Here is a 19,821-nt window from a genome sequence, read left to right on the forward strand (position 1 = left end):
AACGCTATATTATTATTATGGGACCCGGGCCTGTCTGTCCAACTAAAGCACCGCTGTGAAACGGGTTGTGGGAGTCAGTCACCAGTCACCAACCATCAGGGGACGCAGGCCTACAGATCGCAGAGAGTTAAGAGGGTAGGCAGGTGGTGTGGGTGTGAGAGCGTGCGTGCACACGCGCTCTCTCGCACGCGCACACGCACACGCACACAAACACACACACACACACACACACACACACACACACACACACACACGCGCGCGCACACACGTCCGCGGTGCGTGCGTGTGAGCGAGCGCGCACACACACACACACACACACACACACACACACACACACACACACACACACACACACACACACGCGCGCGAGCGTCATAAAATTAAATGTATGTCATGTACATACATAGACAGACGCCAAACGGAGACAGAATGTTCAACAAAGACAAAGACTGATTTGTCCAGGATAGATTTTACACAGACAGACAGACAGACAGACAGACAGACAGACAGACAGACAGACAGACAGACAGACAGACAGACAGGCAGACAGACAGACAAATAGATATAGATAGATAGATAGATAGATAGATAGATAGATAGATAGATAGATAGATAGATAGAGTTGACGTGTAGACAGTCGTAGCACCATGATGACCATAATACCAAACACACACTTGAAGGTACCTCGAATCTACTTTACTCTGACAAGGAACGATCCCCCCACAAAACGTTCTGGCATCTTAGATACAGGTACATTGCTCTCTCTCAAAAAAGCATTTCTTACTTTTCTTAAAACTTCAAAAGTTCATACACAACAAGAAGAATTCTACGTCAAGCTCATAGATATTGCAACGTGAAAAGGAGATAAATAAGTGTAATATAATAGAATTATTCTTGACGAGTTTGTCCTTTATTCAATGCACAGATAAAACAGAGAAGAAGACAAAAGGGTATTTGCATTGCATGCACTATGTATAACTTAAAATAAAGGTAACATAATGACTCAAGCTTTATCTTGCTCAATGAATATTTCTAGGTCCCTGTCAATTTCCTTTTCTTAACCTTTGCTCAAAAGTAGGCACAAAAGCTACCTTAATGACAACAAGACAGATTATTCAAAGTTAGAAAAAAAACCCAAACAAAAAACTTAGTTACCTTATTTCCTGCACATTCTACTAAATATTAAGCTCACAAGATGTGCGCACTGATCCCACAAGGACTTGACGATCAATTCTTTTGAGTCCATTCATCGAACAGGGTACCCAGCTAGTGCCAAAATAACCAAGATAATGGATCTAGCTTGATGCAAGTTTAATTTTTTTTTAACACAACCGAAAACCCATATTTATATGAAATGCCATAAATTGGTAGTGTGTTGGAGGTACACTATTTTCTAAAATCATAGTCTTGATTTCTGGAGTTTGTTTTGCTATACATCCACAAAAATGTAGGACTCGTACAGGACAATACAAGAGAAGGTCATAGTAACAACAAGAGAATATATCAGAATGGAGAAAAGATATTTGCCTAGGGTAAAAAAAAGCAAATCAACCGTGGTACAGGGGAAATTGAAGCACATGACTATGTTTAAAAAATCTGAAAGTTACATATACGACAGAACTAGCAGGCTCTAGTCAGACATACTTCTAATTTTGTCAGTGTTTAATAAATTTATATATGTAACAAGGTACACGTATATGTATATCCTTTAAACACTGAGAAGTTGTCTATGAGGCGGGACCTCTGACTGTTATGAAATGTTTATCTCAGACAGAATTCAGCAAAGTGGGTGGAGTGCCTTAAAGACTCCCCAAACTGCTCAACTTAAAAAAACCCATTGGGGTTCAAGCCAGGCTCAACTACACAGTTGTCCAACATGAAACCAAGTGAGATATCAGCATTTCGTGGGGGAAAAAAATCCAAAACACCATGAGCATATATATATAAAAAGAACCACCACTATGACAAAATTTGTATTTAATACTTCACAAGACATACTCGATTTCTTTAATAAACCTTCGTTCAATGGAAGTTTGTGTCAATAAAAACAGTGTGCTTTCATATCATAAACTACTTTGACAAAAGGAGAGGAAATTCAGTTTAAGGTGGAAGACACATGTAGGCACACACCTGAGAGTATTAATGTAATTTTCCTCATCGGTAACAGATCATGCTCTTCAACTAATTATCGGTTCTTCAAAATAATTGCCATTAAAAATATCTTAAAATCTGACAGAGCTAAGAAACTTCAGATACACAAGAAAAAAACAACCTCTAAGGCCCTAAATCATTGAATGCAGATTTTTAAAAAGATTTTTTTTTCCTTTACTAATTAAGGCAGCATTTAAACCACCTTGTTTTTTGTTTTTTAAGTAACTCTATAGCATATATATATATATATAATATGAAAATTTCATTAATAGTAAAAGTGATCTGTGATCTATTCCTGCTTGCTGCCTCACTTATAGTTCTACCGCACTGTTACATTTTCACTATTACAGTCAGCCTTTCATTCCAGCCAGTCTTTCCATTCACAAAAACAGTATTACAGTAAATCCAATTATACACTTTCAATTTTTTTAAATGTCAGACAAACCATACAAAAAGACAAAAAGAAGAAAGAGAAAGATCTAAGCAAAGGTAATCACATGCAACAAAATATATAAAAGTTCGAGAGATCCAGAGAGATAAAAGGAAAAGGGGGTAAAAGGACAGAATCAAGCAGTGTCAGAGCTTTGCACAGGGCAACATTCACAGGCCCATATGTTGCATGGGCTTATATGATCATCACAAATAAGGTTACATTACCATAAATGTTAATGAAAACAGTAAACAGAAAATTATCACAAATGTCAAGTACAACCAGCAGATAATAGGATCAGCTCTCTTATCATTATTAAAAAGATATTCAAAGTAAATTTATTCCAAGAAGAGTTCTTTTAATAGGCAATAAAAGTATCGGCACGTGAAAACAAAATATCAAACTGTAAAGCTTTATAAGAAAATTTGGCAGTATCTACAGCAATAATATACACAAATGAAAAGAAACTAAAACACTCTGAAAGTATGTAAACCTACACACTATTCATTTAATGAGAACTTATAGAGTAAACATGTGAAGGGAAGTCAACACTATAAAGAGAAAGAACATGTTCTAAAAAGATGACGATATTTAAGTTTTTACATCAATTTTTCGTAGAAAACCTCCTAATACTAAAGAAAAAAAACTCTCAAGCTATGTAAACAGAAACATTTTTTGTTTATTCACTTTTTTTGGAGGATGACAAACAGTACCAATTCCCTCCCCTCCCCCACTCCCCTCCCCCCTTCCCCCCAAAAATCCATGTTTTATTACATCCAAAGCTAATACAGCTATTACATATCAAAATATGTAACAACACCTATCACTCTACAGTGAAAACAAAGGAAATTAAATAAAACATGAACGTATTATCATTTTCATTTCATAATTTTCCTCTGAAATAACTATACCTTAAACACATACAATTTGTAAAAACCACTTCGTGATCTTTTAGCAAATTAGAATTCTCCAAACAGTCCACATCTAGTTTGTCTAAAACTAAAGACTGGAGACAATAATTATAACTCTTAAATAACAATACATTTAATAATTGACACAATTAGCCTGTATGAGGAAGTTTGTATTCTTCAAATACCTCAATATTATGATCATTGGTGCTGTAAACTACATGGTCGAGGTTATGTGAAGGGTTGTGAGTTATCTTACTGTCACAGTTTTGCTAAAATACATGGTAAGGGTTATGGGAACGATTGTGAGTTATCTTACTGTCACAGTGTTGCTAAATTACATTGTCAGGGTTGTGGGAAGGGTTGTGAGTTATTTTACTGTCACAGTGTTGCTAAACTACATGGTAAGGGTTACGGGAAGGGTTGTGAGTTATCTTACTGTCACAGTGTTGCTAAACTACATTGTCAGGGTTGTGGGAAGGGTTATGCCATGTGACTGTCCGACCCGATCTTGCAGGAACATATCCCGGAGGCCGATAATCACTTGGAGGTGGCGGAGGAAGACAATCGCTTTTGGTGGTGGCTTCCAAGAGAGACAACCTGCGGTACGATGGAGTGATGGTGTTTGTGTTGTTGCTGTCAAGACTGGGGGCGGACGCGACAGCTGTGTTTGCATTGGGAGCCATAGGGAGAGAAGTGTTGGAGGCCGGCTGTTTGGAAATGGAGTTTGTCCGCATTTGCTCTTCTCGTTGCTTCTGAAGAGTCTGTCTCAGGGTTCTTCGCTTCTGCAAGCAGCAAAAATATCTCAATGTTTGAGTCAGGTTAGTGATCACAATTACACATAGGTACAAAACCACAACTTTAACTTTTTTTAGGCTATCCATACAAGCCCAGTTGTATACAATCACAAAATAGTTTTTAAAAACTTATATGATTTTTGAATTGCCAAGATTTCTGTGCGCCTCCCCCCCCCCCCCCCCCCCCCACAAAAGAAATACTTGCCGTCTTAGTAATTTATGGGTATCTTGCAGATCACTTAAAACATGGGATTTTGTTACAAACTGTCAAAATAAAGTAGCAGAAAGAAAATACTTTCTTAAAACTTATCGGTGCATTGTGTCCCAAATCTAAAACTATAAATTTACAATACTTGTACATTACATTACCATACATGACTCTAATTCTTGAGAAAATAAGTGTACGTGGATATCATAGCTAAATGTTAAAAAAAAAGAAAAAGAAAGAAACTGTTTGAAGATCAGCATTGTTATACTATTATGCTGACTCATGCTAGAAAGACAAAATTTACATGAGTAAAAAAAACTAAAGGTCGGTTAAGCAAAGCAGGAAGTCCTGCATGGACCAAGGCAAGGACAGGGGTCAGGGGTATGATCTGAAATAATCATGTTGTGTTTTCGGGAGAAAAAAAGGAAAGGTTTGGCATGATCTGAAATAATTATGTTGTGTTTTTGGGAGGAAAAAAAAAGGAAAAAAGGAAAAAGGAAAAAACGAAAATTTGTCATTTTATGTTCCTGATAACCTCAAGGAAGGACAAGTCAAAGCTGAAAAAAAGCAAGTTTTTAGAAACACAGCAGCAGTTTCTAGAATTATAGCAGGACTTCAACAAACTAAAACCCATGATACCCCCAAAAAGTAATAAGGTTAGCAGCAACAGAAATGGAAAGCTACTGAAAGAGTATATTCAGGTGTTTTAAATAGGGCTAGAGCAAAATGTGAAAGAAAGTTTTGTAAAGAAGTAAAAAATGTCTCCGTGATAATAGAATCACATGAGTAAAGGAATATAATCAAGACACTATAATCTAGCACACACACACACACACACACACGCACACATACACACACACACACACACACACACACACACACACACACACACACACACACACACACACACACACACACACACACACATACACACAAACAAGCACTTATAACATATAAACATATATTATATATTATATACATATATACAGTTGAGCCTGCCTTAGCAGTCACCTCTCCACAACTGTCACCTGTACTAACGGCCACTGTTCCACGACACCCTTGCGTTTTTCTATATTTCTGACCTGTGCCTACTGGTCCATGTCAAACACAGCCATGGTTAGTCATTTTCACAACAAGTCCGCCATAAAACCTGCTCATGGCAGTCACTTGCTACTAAAGTTTGCTGCCTAACCTGTCCCCAGACGGAGCGTGTGTGTCCAGTCTACACTTTTACTTTACTTTACTTTTCAAATCCAGTGGCCATCTGAGTTCTAGCCCTTCGTCCTGAGCTACAGTCAACACAAAGAAGCTCTTATGATAGACAACAATTTTGATGAAAATGAAAAGGAAAGATAGAATCAGTAACTGAGGTTTTAAACTTTCTGTTGACTTCATCCATTAAGTCTAGAGAGTAACCATAGCTCAGACTGTCTATAGCAGCCACCTGTCTATAATGGTCACTTTTCACTTTGACCTTGAGTGACTGTTATGTAGAGGTTCAACAATATGTATACTAAGTATAGCATATAGACTGAAAGGTACAGATATAGAATACATGTAGTGTAAAGCCATAGAACAGAATTTAATAAGAGTTGCTGAAAGCATAAAGCACATTTAGCACATTATGAGCAGATATACATGTATATGCAAATAACATCTTCATGCATATGCTGTCTACAGAATTTTCTTTTTTTCACATACTATTGGAAGAAGTAACATAATGGTCTTGTCCCTGCAGTGAAGTTCAAACTTTCTGAATAAATCCTTTCTCGAAACAGGAAATTTACTTGTTCATATAAGTTAAAAATAAAACCCCAGAGAAACAAAATTACAGTCGAGCACGGATACTTCAATCTCCTCGGGGATTGACAAATATGTTTGCCATATCCGTAATTTGAATAAACCATGATAGCAAGAAATAATAGAAATATTGACAAAAATCAAAGGATGTACCTGCCATATGAGAGAATAATAGTAAAAAGATAAAACACTGCCATCATGAAAAAAAAAAACGGGTATTGATAAACCGATAGTTAGTGCTCCTTGTTTGGTGTGAAAGCAAGAGAAAAGAAGAGAGTGATGCTGATGAGCCCTAGATTTATAACTGATTTATAAAAACTAAATTCTCTTCGTCAGATCACAATCATAATGATGTTACCAAGCCTGGTCAGAGCCCAGCACCCACCCCTCTTATGTAATCACTCACTGATCAATACCTTCATGTTCAAACAAGCATATATGCACACATGCATCCCACACCATGCAGCCCAATGCAGTAGGCCTACCATGCCACACTGTCTGTCTTTGATTTCACCCCACCACCCACCCTCGTATGACTAGATTCAAAGAAGTTCTAGTGCTATAAATTTTACACACTACAGATAATGAGCAATGATACAACTGGATATCAGCAGTGTGGCTTGTTCAGTGTAGAAGCAAGAGAATGGGAAAGAGTGAGGCTGATGAGCTTTACAACTAATCTTTTTTGCTGTTGAGCGGGGATATGCGCTATACAAATGCTATTTATTATTTATTATTATTATTAATTTTTAAAAACCACATTATTCTTACTTCAGATCATTGTGATGTAACTAACACTGATCAAAGCACGCCACCCCCCCCCCCCTCTTGTGTAACACTTTACAATCCATAGGCCCAAACTTCATGTTCAAACAACCACATGCACACAAGCACTGATACACACACATGTACACAAATGCAAAGATAATTCAGACATCAGACAGCTCAATGCAGCGCTAAACTGTCTGTCTTCCATCATACCTTAACACCCAGCACCCACCCTTACATAACCACATTGAAGGAAGGTCAAGCATTTTACACACACTGCAGGTAAAATCATCACATGCTGTTCAGGGGTGAGCTTGGTGAGCTCATGTAACTAAATACTCTCGATAACGATGGGTCTGTTGTTTTGCTTCGTGCCTGTAGAGCGATTTGAGTTCAAGACAATTTTGAAGAAAAATTTGATCTTGTTTTTCAAGACAAGCTGCCTGTCATAGCCTTATGGCTGTTTGAGAAAAGTGTTGCCAAAACAAAGAAAATATAACAGTTCAGTCAGAGAATAGCAAATTGTTCGAGCTATCCGTGATTTCGAGTGTCGCGTGTTCGTGTTATTATGTGCTTGACTACAGTAAGTACAAAGGGGAAAAAAGTATGGTTCAGATAGATTCAACTGCCAAGAAGTCATTGCAAGCTGAGAAGGGAAAGCGAAAAAATAGACTTTAATATTGACTTTCTACCATTCTGAAATAAGTCATGTGAAACTTGCAAACCACAAATCTATCTGATGTTACTGATGCCCTCCGCTAATAATAAACAAATCACTTCACAAACAGTATGCTACTATAACTCTCATTACAGCAAACCATATTTCAGATTGAATGGGAACTTTTCTATGTCAATAAAAATTTGTCTAGTGGACAGAAAACTTAATCCACCCATATACAAATTTAAATGTGTGCCCAAAATTCAGCATCTGAAAAAGTCTGCAATGGAATATGTCAATGTTCCCCTATGGGGTAAGCATGCATTGGCAAACTGTTGACTGAAATAGTTCTATTATGAATAACAGAAGAGGGACAAAGGATATAAAAGCAAAAAAAAAAGGTTTGATTATGCACGTAGTATTGCAGGAAAAAAGGGAAAACATAAGACAAAATGTCTATTTCACATTTCATATGGCTCCATTATTTTATGCCTTTCTGTTTCTTAGTTCATTTTACCCCTTACTTTGATAACTTCTGACTCCAGTGTTTTTTCTATCTTATCTGTCTTGACTTTCATGGTTTTTAATACAGACCACTATACTGAAATGAAACCTCTTTGTCTAACTGTACAATATTTTTGCTCCTGCCTTATTCTAAGCTCACCGAATAGAAAAGCTCCCCACACTGGAAGATACTCAATATCCAATGATAAGTTCTGCAGTTCCAAGGAGGTACAGGCACATATTACGAGGCATGTTTTTATTCTCCAAGTGAATCCCATCTCCACAAACACATAACCCTGAAACGTTACTTGTTGAATGATTTTAATGTCTATATCATCATGCTGGATTACAAATGGCTACGGCATGACATTACTTAAACATGTTAAGGTTTGTGATTCTTATTTTAAGCTTGCGGGGCAGTGCATGAAAAAGGTTAAGAGTTAGTGTTTGCATGCTAAATTCCCATGGCCAAGCTAAGCGGTTGCCCTACTTGAGGTCTATTTCGTTGGTGTCTTTGAGGGCATGAAGATACTGCCAAGTCGCACGTAGCTTTTTTCTTTTCTGGAGAGGTGATGAAGAAACATCCACAACATGAAGTGAAGAAAACACACATAGCACATTCAAGCATGACAACACTTGGCCATGTTTCAAAGAATCAAATTGGATTATCCATTCTGGTTTTCCATTTCATATTTGAATATCTCATGAGACGAAAAAGAAACAACATCTGAACTCACTCACCCTGCACCGTTAGCACATTGGTTTGATTATCAAACTACTGAATCTTAATCAGAGCTGTTAATTTGCTTCAAAACCTACCCCTTATGATCAGAAAATACTCTCACCCATCTTCTCTGAGCTTTATCGACAACAATTCCAATTTATGATTGAATCACTCTTTGAGTCCAAAAAGAATTTGAAAAAAGTAATCTTTTTCTTTTGTACGTTACATGCTTGATTTTATCTTTGAGTGTACAAAAGAGTATCCAAATGTGTTAAACAATGCAGAGTGGATGAGTGAAATATTGTAATTCAGAATATTAAAAATATTATCCAAAAAACAGTAAAAATAAAACTATCAAGGAAAGAGGTATGAGGAAAATACATTGATCTTCTGTGACAAAACAAGATTCATTCTTGATCTTACAATGACTGAATGTTGAAGCTTTTTGAATTTCATAGAAGAAAATGGAAGAGCTTTTGTAAATTGGGAAATTAGGTGCCTCTCTATAATTCACCAGCCTCGAGGAGTAGAGATCATTTTAACATGTACACAAAGCTGTTAGGCACAAAACATAGAACAATACAACCCACGAAAACCAGAATGACGAAAGTGCCATTCCCAATACTTTAAGAAAACAGCTAAATAAAATTGTGGCTTTTAGTATTTTGTAATATATGGAATTCAACAGTTCTATAGTAGGTTGCTTTTTTTTTTTTTTAATGCCAAATGTGGGCCTATTTGTTTAAGTTTTACAATTTAGTGTCATGTGTTTTATTCATACTATTGTCTTATTTCCTCAATGTTGGTGATTTTGGCAATTAAGACAATTTTCCTGCTTTCTGGAGTCGAAAAGTGACAGGGTAGATCTAAATCGAGAATGAGCGTAATGCTTTTCTCAATTTTTTTTAGCCTCCACAACAGCAGACAATCAATGTCCACCTGAACTAATAATAAAACTTCAGTAGTTAATTGCAAATGCTGACAAATATCCTAACCTCCAGAAAAACTTTGAGAATGGTCATCCCTAATCAAAGAGAAAGGAAAAGCTGTTTTTAGCATCAGTAATATATTTTCCATAAACCTCATTCAAAACATATGAAAAGTAATATGTATATACATTTTACAGATACAAACCTTTCATGAAGCAATGATGTCACTTATATACATTAAGAAATATTCTGCCTTCTTGGTATACATGTACACCACAGTGAAAAATACATGTAAACATACAATATGAAACAAAATAAACTTTCTGCTCTGAAACCATTTGTTGAGTAATTCAAACAAATGATGAAAGATGAAAGTCTCTTTAGATTTGAAAAAAAGCCAACATAAATACATAGAATATTGAAGAGGAGAAAAGGAGTATAAAAAATACCAAATGCACACAGACAACATAAAAAGTGAACAAAAGACATTTTTCTCAACAAATTAAAAATATCAGCACTCAAAGCATGTCTTTTTTTTTCTCTACCAATTGTCCAATAATTTACCATATCTTCATCTGCAGGCTGCTGATTATTCGGCATTATATTACTTAATGTCTGACTGGGCAGCCACATACAGCAGTTCAAAGACTGTTTCATTACATAGCATTCTGAGTTTTCCAGCAAGAATTCTCTGTTGAAATAAGTTTCACCTTTACCAGGAATGCTTTGTTTTACTGAAACTGTGTTTTCACTAGATCAGTTGCAACTAACCCTGGCTAAGGGTCAATCACACAAAGAGTTGAAATAACAAGAACAAATTTTAGGTAAAACCAACAGACATTTAAACATTTATTTTTTTAAAAGTTTTTAAAAAAATCTATCCTGATAATATTTAAGAGACAGAATCAATATTCCTTCGCATCAAATACTGATACAACAAAACCAGTCTATACTCTCAAAATTCCAATGCTTAAAACACATAAATTATTTTTAAAAACAAAAAAACACCACTCATGTCGAACATACAAACAAAGTGAAAATTTTACCTCAATGTTTCCCCTCCAACGATCAGCAGCATTTCTGGCAAGTTCCAGTTCTTTTTCTTTTAACCCTCGATGCCGTTTGTAAGCTATCTCTATAAATATCAACAACACGCCGGCCACGATGCCTCCAGCCACCATCATGAAGACCCCTACAAAATTAAAACAATCATGAGATGTGTCATGATGCCATACAGTAAACTAAAGTAGAAGTGCTACCTACAATGAATAGATGTAAAAGTAAGATTAAGTGAGTTAAAAGTTTGTTATTTGAAAGCAAAATAATTTTGTTAATCCAGCATCAATTGAAAACAAGATACCTTATATTAAAATGAGAAATTACATATATTTTTCTTAGGAAAATGTTTAGTTTGTTTTCACAAGGCAAATTGACTACAAAAATTGTCATTTGTGACATAATTCTCAGCTGGTGTGTTTCATGACTTTGATTGTGAAGGATAACAGTGGCAATGAAGCACATTTTTCTTCCCTATGTGAAGTTCCATTATTCAGAAAATGCAAGTTCAAACAAAAAACATTCTGGACAATTTTTAAAGGAAAAATGCTGTAAAGAATTTCCCTAGTTTTTAGGCTCTCAGACTTGCAACCCTAAGGTCGTGGGTTCAAATCTCGTCAGGGTCTTGACTTTGTTTCCTTGGGAAAGGCACTTTACAAAAATTTTCCTCACTTCACCCAGGTGGAAATGGCTATAGACAGTGATAGATCTTGTCAGTTTGATAGTGTTTGAGCATGAGAAAACCACAGCTTGCACTGTACGCTTCCCGGGAAGCCAAGAATGTTTCTGAGTGTTCTCAGAGGGTCTGCCGAGGTAAGTGGAAAGTGCATAGAGCATGTTGTAGAGCATGGATATGTGTTATGTAAATGCAATTATTATTATTATCTATTATTACATTCTACTATTTAACCCCTCACTGCTCGCTCTCTCCTCCCCTTTTATACTGTTTTGTCCTGCCACTACTATGACTTGTTTACATGATGATTGAAGCTTCACGTACACTGTCTAACCCCTCACTGCTCTCTCCTCCTCTTTTACCTCCAAGTCTCCCAGACTCTCTTAAAGAGACCCAGTACCTGCCTTCCTTTTCCAACTGGAGCACCAGGGTTTCTGACAAACATCATCAATACATAGGAGGCATACCTCCAATGTTTTTTATGTTTCCCTACAGTCTCCCCCTCACCTGCCATGTTGGTCAAGCCCAGAGTAGCCGGGGCAGAGTTGCTCTCTGGGCATGAGGATTTGCTGTCGACCAAAATCCATCGATTGTCCAGCTGCTCCATGAAACCACCTAAACAAACACCAAACATAGAATCATGTAAAAAAATATGCTGATCAGATCATAAAACATCAACAACTACAGTTACAATATTTACTGTACAAATATACAAACTAATATTAAAAGTCTTAAAAAACTGACACTGGCACATAGGACCCCAAACTACCTTCCCAGCAACAACAACTATACTCCTTGAATTGTAGAACTCCATCTGAAAATGTTGCTTCCTGAAGGCATTCTATTTTCTGTGCAGTACTATTTCTCCTGTAATTCCGCCTCCAAACTGGTTCAGTGTCATCATTGTTACAGTCAATAAAAGACAGAGCCTGAGTCCTTGACCAAGACAAGATATTAATTTCCGAGGAAACAAATAACTATTTTCTAGACCACCATAGACTTATCTCAAATCGAGAAAGGTCAGTGGTAGAAAGAAGTGTATTTCTTAATTTTGTGCACATCTAATGTGACCACAGAAATGTATTTCTCACTTTCATGCATATCTAACACAGCCATTGAGACTTCGTGTGTCCAGGGGCTGTTCTTCGGCAGACCAATGCCCAGCCCTGAGCGGCCAAACAAGTCCCCAGCTGTGGTGAGATCACAATCACTGGCCGCTTCATATTCCAGACGAGGCGAATCCCAGATGAAAGCCTGAAGTTCTCTGAAGATATAGAAAGATAATTCCAGTTGAGAGAATCTCTAAAGACAGTGGGATATTGGTTAATATAACATTAGTGATGTATCATGACATACCTAATTAACATTTGTAGGCTATACACTTTTTGGGTACAAATTTTGTTCATTTTTTTGTGGTAAGACTCTGATGAAGACAAATTGTGGTGTAAACGCAACTTAAGAATAGAGGGACATGTAGTGTGAACACACCTTAATAATCATTGTGACGTAGGCCTAAGGGACGTATCACGTGACTGTGATTTCGTGCAAGCGGTGGGAAATCTGAAGGTCACTCTCTCACTGAAGCCGAGGCGAGTAACATCGGCTAACGAAGAACTAGGCCTAGCAGACGACCAGCAGGTGGGGCCCCACCAACATCAACTATCATCTACATCTACTACTCCAAGACTCAAGTAAGTCGTAACATAACATGGTGTCATAAGTGCGCAGAGATACGGACAGTACGAATCCAAGTGCAAATATTGAAATCGGAATGTAGACTCTAGATTAGATCTGTAGATTAGACACAGATCGAGACTCACATGAAATTTTCTACTAGAAACTAGTCTGTAGGCCTATGACGCTAAATCTAGTCGCCTGAATCTAAACCCATTGAAACTAGTCAACCAAGCCTCAATATGGAAGGGCCAAAGTCCAGATTTCATGCTCAAATACAGCCGCCTCAAAAATTAAATATTAGCGAGGAAAGTGCTTTGCAATCAAACTGGAGAAAGTTTTCGAGGGCATGGAAGAATTATGAGATTGTTTAAAACTTGATCAAAGAGTCAAAACAGTTTAGGTGTGCAGTCTTATTGACAGTTATAGGGGAAGATACGATGGACAAATTTGATGGATTTAAGTTTAGTTCCAAAGAGGAACAGGATGATATCAATACAGTACTCAAGAAGTTTGAGGAATTTTGCATGGGAACAACTCATGAGGCATTCGAGTCATACCACTTTCATGTCAGAGTACAAGAACCTAATGAATCCATTGACGCCTATGTTGCGGAGCTAAGAAAATTGGCCAGAGGGTGCAACTTTGAAGCATTTGAAGATCGCATGATTCGGGACAGAATTTTAGTTGGCTGCAAGACTGACCACATGAGAGAAAAGTTGTTGGAAGACCCCAAGTTGGATCTCAAGAAGGCAATAGACATAGCAAGAGCCTATGAGGCTAGTCAAGTCAAGCTAAATGAAATGAAAGAATTAGCAGTTGACAGAGTTATGTCAAAAGACAGAAAGAAATTGTTTCCAGAAGAAAAGAAGCAGTTTTCAGTGATAAGAGGTCACAATATCCAAAGGATAGAAAACAACAGTCTTCAAAAAAGAAATGCACAAGGTGTGGATATGATTCATATAGAAATAACCAAGATTGTCCAGCATTAAGAGCAGAGTGCAACAAATGCAAAAAGATAGGACATTATGCTTCACAGTGCAGAACAAAAGCAGTGAGACGAGTAGAAGAATCAGACTGTGATGATAATACCACAAGAACCATCCTGGGTTCCAAACACGAAATAAATTCCGTGAATAACTGGCACACAGAGATATTAGTCAACAGTCAGAAAATGACATTTCATATAGACACAGGAGCTGATGTGTCTGTAGTCTCAGACAAAAATTTTAGAGACACAAAAGTGCTAAAGCAAACTGACAAGAAACTCTATGGACCGGGAGGGTCAAAACTAGATGTAATCGGTGTATTCACAGCAATCATGAAAAAGAACAGTTGTAAGTCAGAACAAGACTTATATGTTATCAAGGGACTCAGAAAACCGCTGTTAGGCAGACCTGCCATTGAAGCACTTAAAGTGGTGGAAGTTGTAAATGGATTGTCAGAAGCTAAGTTTGACCCAAAACTTAAGTATGCTAGTCTTTTCCAAGGCTTAGGAAAAACAAGCAATGAATATACTATTGAGTTGAAAGACAATGCAAAGCCATTTAACCTTACCTGCCCTAGAAGGCTGCCTCTTCCACTAAAAGATAAAGTTGAAGAAGAACTAAAATCTCTACAGGAACAAGGAATCATCAGACCTGTTACCAAACCTACTGATTGGTGTGCTCCTATAGTAGCTGTTCTAAAGCCATCAGGAAAAGTCAGGCTATGTTGTGATTACACTAAACTAAATGAAAGTGTTAAAAGAGAGACTACCCTCTTCCTACTACTGACCAGTTATTGGCACAGTTGAATGGAGCTACAATTTTCAGCAAGCTGGATTGTAACAAATCATTTCATCAAATTCCTCTAAACGAAAGGTCTCAAGAGTTAGCTACTTTTATTACGCCTTTTGGGAGATTTTGTTACCAAAGACTGCCCTTTGGGATCAATTCTGGTCCTGAAATATTCCATAGAGAAATGTCAAACATCGTGGAAGGAATACCAGGTGTGATATGTGACATTGATGATGTTCTTGTAGGAGGAAGAGATTTAAAAAAACATGACGAAAGACTGAAGTTGGTCTTGGATCTGATGAACAAAGCTGGACTTACACTAAATGAGAAGTGTGAGTTTTCAACAAAGAAAGTGAAATTTCTTGGACATATTGTCAGTGCAAAGGGTGTCAGCATTGACCCAGAGAAAGTCGAGGCCATTACCAGGCTTGAGGCACCAGAAAATGTCCCAGAGCTAAGAAGATTTTTGGGAATGGTAAACCATGTCGGCAAATTTGCACCTATGCTGGCAGATGTGACAAAACCTCTAGGAGACCTGCTTAAGAAAGACAGCGAATGGACATGGGGGACAGAACAAGTGAAAGCTTTTGAAGAAGTAAAGGTTCTACTTAGTTCTACACCAGTACTACAACATTACAACCCAAACAAGCCAATAAAAGTGTCTGCAGATGTGTCTTCTTTTGGAATTGGAGGAGTTCTGCTGCAGAAAGACCAGGAAGGCTGGAAGCCAGTTTTCTACTCATCTAGATCTCTCAAGGACACCGAGACTAGGTATGCACAGATTGAAAAGGAAGCTTTGGCTATGACATGGTATTGTGAAAAATTTTCAAAATATTTAGTGGGTCTCCCTAAGTTTGTAATCGAGACAGACCACAAACCATTACTGTCGCTGATGAAAGCAAAAGACTTGGATCTCCTTACTCCAAGAATACAGATATTCAGGATGAGGATGTTGAGATTTACTTACGACATTGAATATGTTGCTGGCAAGGACCTAGTTATGGCAGACTGGTTATCCAGATCTCCTTTGAAAAACAGTAAAGCAGAAGAGGAAACAGTTGAAGTCAGTACAATATTTCAGTCGATCCCCATATCAGATCAAAGATTAGAGGAAGTTTGACGTGCACAGCACAGCGACAAGGAATGCAGAGAGGTGATTCAATTCACTCAGGGCCATTAGCCTCAAAGGACGCATGGAATATTAAAATTATACTATGCAGAGCGTCATTGTTTGGCGGTGGAGCAAGGTATTCTCTTGCACGGATGCAGGTTGGTCATTCCATCTTCACTGAGGCAAGACATGCTCCAGAGAATCCACCAGGGGCATCAAGGTATAGTCAAGTGTAGGGCTTTAGCACGTACCTGTATTTGGTGGCCTGGGATGTCTAAGGATATTGAAACCCTAGTGAATAACTACCCTGAGTGTGAAAAACACAGAGTATTGCCTCCTCAACCGCTAGTACCAACTCCAACTCCAGATCACCCTTGGGAAAAAGTAGGAAGTGACCTGTTTGAATGGCAGGGAGAACATTATCTGCTGGTGGTGGATTATTATTCCAGATGGATTGAGATTTCACACCTTACTTCTCTTACTTCCAAGAGTGTTATCAACAGTTTCAAGGCTATCTTTGCAAGAATGGGTATTCCCAGGACAGTACTTACTGACAATGGGACGCAATATACTTCAGCAGTGTTTTGTAACTTCGCTTCCTATTATGGATTCAAACATGTTACAAGTAGCCCTCATCATCAGTCGGCTAATGGAGAAGCAGAGAGAGCAGTTCAAACAATTAAAAACATGCTCAAGAAAGAACAGGACCCTTTTCTGGCCCTTTTAAATTACAGAGCCACACCTTTGGCCCAGGGACAGAGTCCAGCTGAACTGCTGATGAACCGGAAACTAAGAACTAGAGTACCATCCTTGCAGGAAAGACAGAACGATATGAAATTCCGGAGTAAAGATGCTATTATAAAAAGAAAAATCAAGGAGAATTTTGATAGAAGGCATAAAGTGAAAAATCTACCAGAGTTCAAACCAGGACAGTCGGTTTGGCTTAAGACTCCGAGGCTGGAGGAAGCAAAAGTAATTCCAAGATCTGTATATGTCCAAACTTCTTCTGGACATGTTACACGGAGGAACCGACAACAGGTTAGAAAAAGATCGGACAAACATCTGTCTATACCTCCTACTATACCCAGGGATAGTAATAATTTACCAACGTTAGGGCAACCTTAAACTGAGCCAGGGATAATTCAAATTGATCCTGCAAGTAGCCTTTCCAATGAGACGGAGACAAAGCCAGTTGACACTAGAAGTGGAAGACTGGTCAAGCTGAGAGAAGTACTGGATTTGTAGTACTCTCTCTTCCTGGTGTAAATATCAGATGATTTATATAGTGTTTTGTTCCTGGGAGGAAAACTAATTTGTTATAGTTGTCGCCCTAAGAGTTGATTTTGTTATTTGGGGCTTTGGCCCTTTCAAGTTATTTCCTCATATAAAGAGGGGGAGATGTGGTGTAAACGCACCTTAAGACTAGAGGGACATGTATTGTGAACACACCTTAATAATTATTGTGACGTAGGCCTAAGGGACGTATCAAGTGACTGTGATTTCGTGCAAGCGGTGGGAAATCTGAAGGTCACTCTCTCACTGAGGCAGAGGCGAGTAACATCGGCTAATGAAGAACTAGGCCTAGCAGACGACCAGCACGTGGGGCCCCACCAAAATCAACTATCATCTAGATCTACTACTCCAAGACTCAAGTAAGTTGTAACATAACACAAATGTTAGGTCCAACACCAAACCTTAGAGAACTGAGTGTTCTTCTTTAATCTTAATTAATTATTAGGGAGCGAAACAAAAGTTGACGCACTTAACCCAGAAACTTTTTTGCCAACAACTCTTTAGTCCATAGCCCTTGAGGGAGTATTTCAAAATCAATTCAGACCTTTCTAAATACACATATCATCATTGTTGCCATAAAACCAATTTCCCTATCAGAATCATTCACCTTTGAGGGGAGATAATATTCTTCTCTCAATTAAGGTAAATCCATTCAGTCCACTGTCAGTGTGACTAAATTAATAGCAATTCATCACTACCCTCCTCTCCTTACAATGAAATTGAGGGAATATGAACTTCGAGGCATTACATGCAACATGTGAAAACTTCTGCACTGAACGTTATTTCAGAGCATCACACAGCAATAAAAAAGACAGGATCTTTTTATTAGCAATGGTGTACAAACTGATTAAACACATGGAAATACGACCACATTTTGACTCTGAAAATACCATCACTTGAACAGGTTATTACATTTTTGAGTAATGTTATTTTACCATCAATAAAAATGACTAATGTATATAAAGAAAAAACTTTCAATCCAGCTTACCCAATCCTGATGTCCTCAATAGCATCTTCCGCAGTGTAATATTTCTTCTGTTTGTCCATGTTCCGATACATTGTGGAAAGTTCTACCTGACGCTTGAAGTACATCTCTGTGGCACTGCCCTTCACGGTAGCATACTTGAACTTTTTGTTTGGGTTACGAAGCTGTTAACAACAATATAAGACAAAAACAAAAACAAAAGTTAAGTGAACAGTACAGAACAGATATCCTGATTTTTTTTTTTACATGCTAAAATATTAATAAAATGGGACAGCTCATATAAAAACCTCTAATGAAAATTGTCATTGAAACATCACATAGAACCATGGCAAAGATTGAGCATATAAAAAAATAATATTTCTTGATATTGTAACTCCTTAAATACAATATTGCTGTACCTTGTTGGCCTTGAGATTTTACAATTTTCTACGTTTTGATGTATGCACCAGGGGATGCAGTATGTTTTGCATTAAGAGAATTAAACAGGACACTGAAATAAGTTGTGAGTAAAATTTGCAAAAACATAAAAAGCAACAGGAAAATCTCCACTGACCCTGGGATCATCAATGCCAGAGATGAGAGCCTCTGGTCGATCCAACACTAGAAAAGCTGCAAGGTTGGCAGTGTAAGAGGCAACAATGATCATGGCGAAACCAGCCCACACCATTCCTAGCACACGGGCACTGAAGCTGCGAGGGGTTCCTGAGAAACAAAATCGTGTAATGGTTAGAGAGTATTCATGGTTATAGATAGCAGTTCTGCTCATTTGTAACAAAATATGGATTGCACACAAAATCAAAGGTCAAACTGCTGAAAAGATGAGACGAAAAAATCCACAGAACAAAAGTAAGCCTTTAGGAGAGTACATATCTATTCAACCAAATCATCTAGAACTGCCATTATAGAATAACTAATTGGGTACCTGTGCGATGAACGAACTCAAAAGAATCGATCGTCAAGTCATTGTGGAACCAGTGTGCACTGCTTGTGAACAGAAGCCTCACTTGTTTACCAAGGTGTCTTAGAAGACAAATTTTCCCAAGAGATCAAAACGAAACTAATGAAAAATTGAAAATTAAACTAGTGACTTCACACCCCTTAATATAACTGTGCATACTTTAACTCATTCGCTACATATTATTTTTGGCTTGTGGACGAATATTTTTCGGGAGGCCGAAATGAGATGATGACTAGTGCGCAGTTCAAAGGTCTTTGGGGCCACAAATTCAAATAAATATCAACATATTATTCACCAAAATTTTCAGTATAACTTATAGAAAACATCTGTAATGTTTATTTAGGTATTTTTCAACTTTCAATCCTCTAAGAGGCGATTAGGCAACACAATTACGCTTGGAAGCAGATAAAATT

The 19,821-nt window shown here is 37.6% G+C and overlaps 1 protein-coding gene across 1 annotated transcript in view; it reads right to left on the minus strand.

Moving 5' to 3' along the window:
• Positions 1-3,904: 3,904 nt before the first annotated feature.
• LOC100533321 (NMDA-type glutamate receptor) overlaps positions 3,905-19,821 on the minus strand; it is a gene marked incomplete at both ends in the record, with an annotated part of 34,495 nt that continues 18,578 nt past the window's right edge. The window contains 6 exon segments of the mRNA NM_001204482.1: positions 3,905-4,274; positions 10,924-11,069; positions 12,117-12,224; positions 12,701-12,873; positions 18,454-18,614; positions 19,004-19,152. Of these exon segments, the coding sequence (NP_001191411.1) occupies positions 3,942-4,274; positions 10,924-11,069; positions 12,117-12,224; positions 12,701-12,873; positions 18,454-18,614; positions 19,004-19,152 (1,070 nt within the window).

Source organism: Aplysia californica, unplaced genomic scaffold (assembly GCF_000002075.1).
Source record: "Aplysia californica isolate F4 #8 unplaced genomic scaffold, AplCal3.0 scaffold00019, whole genome shotgun sequence".
NCBI classification, from domain to species: domain Eukaryota; kingdom Metazoa; phylum Mollusca; class Gastropoda; order Aplysiida; family Aplysiidae; genus Aplysia; species Aplysia californica.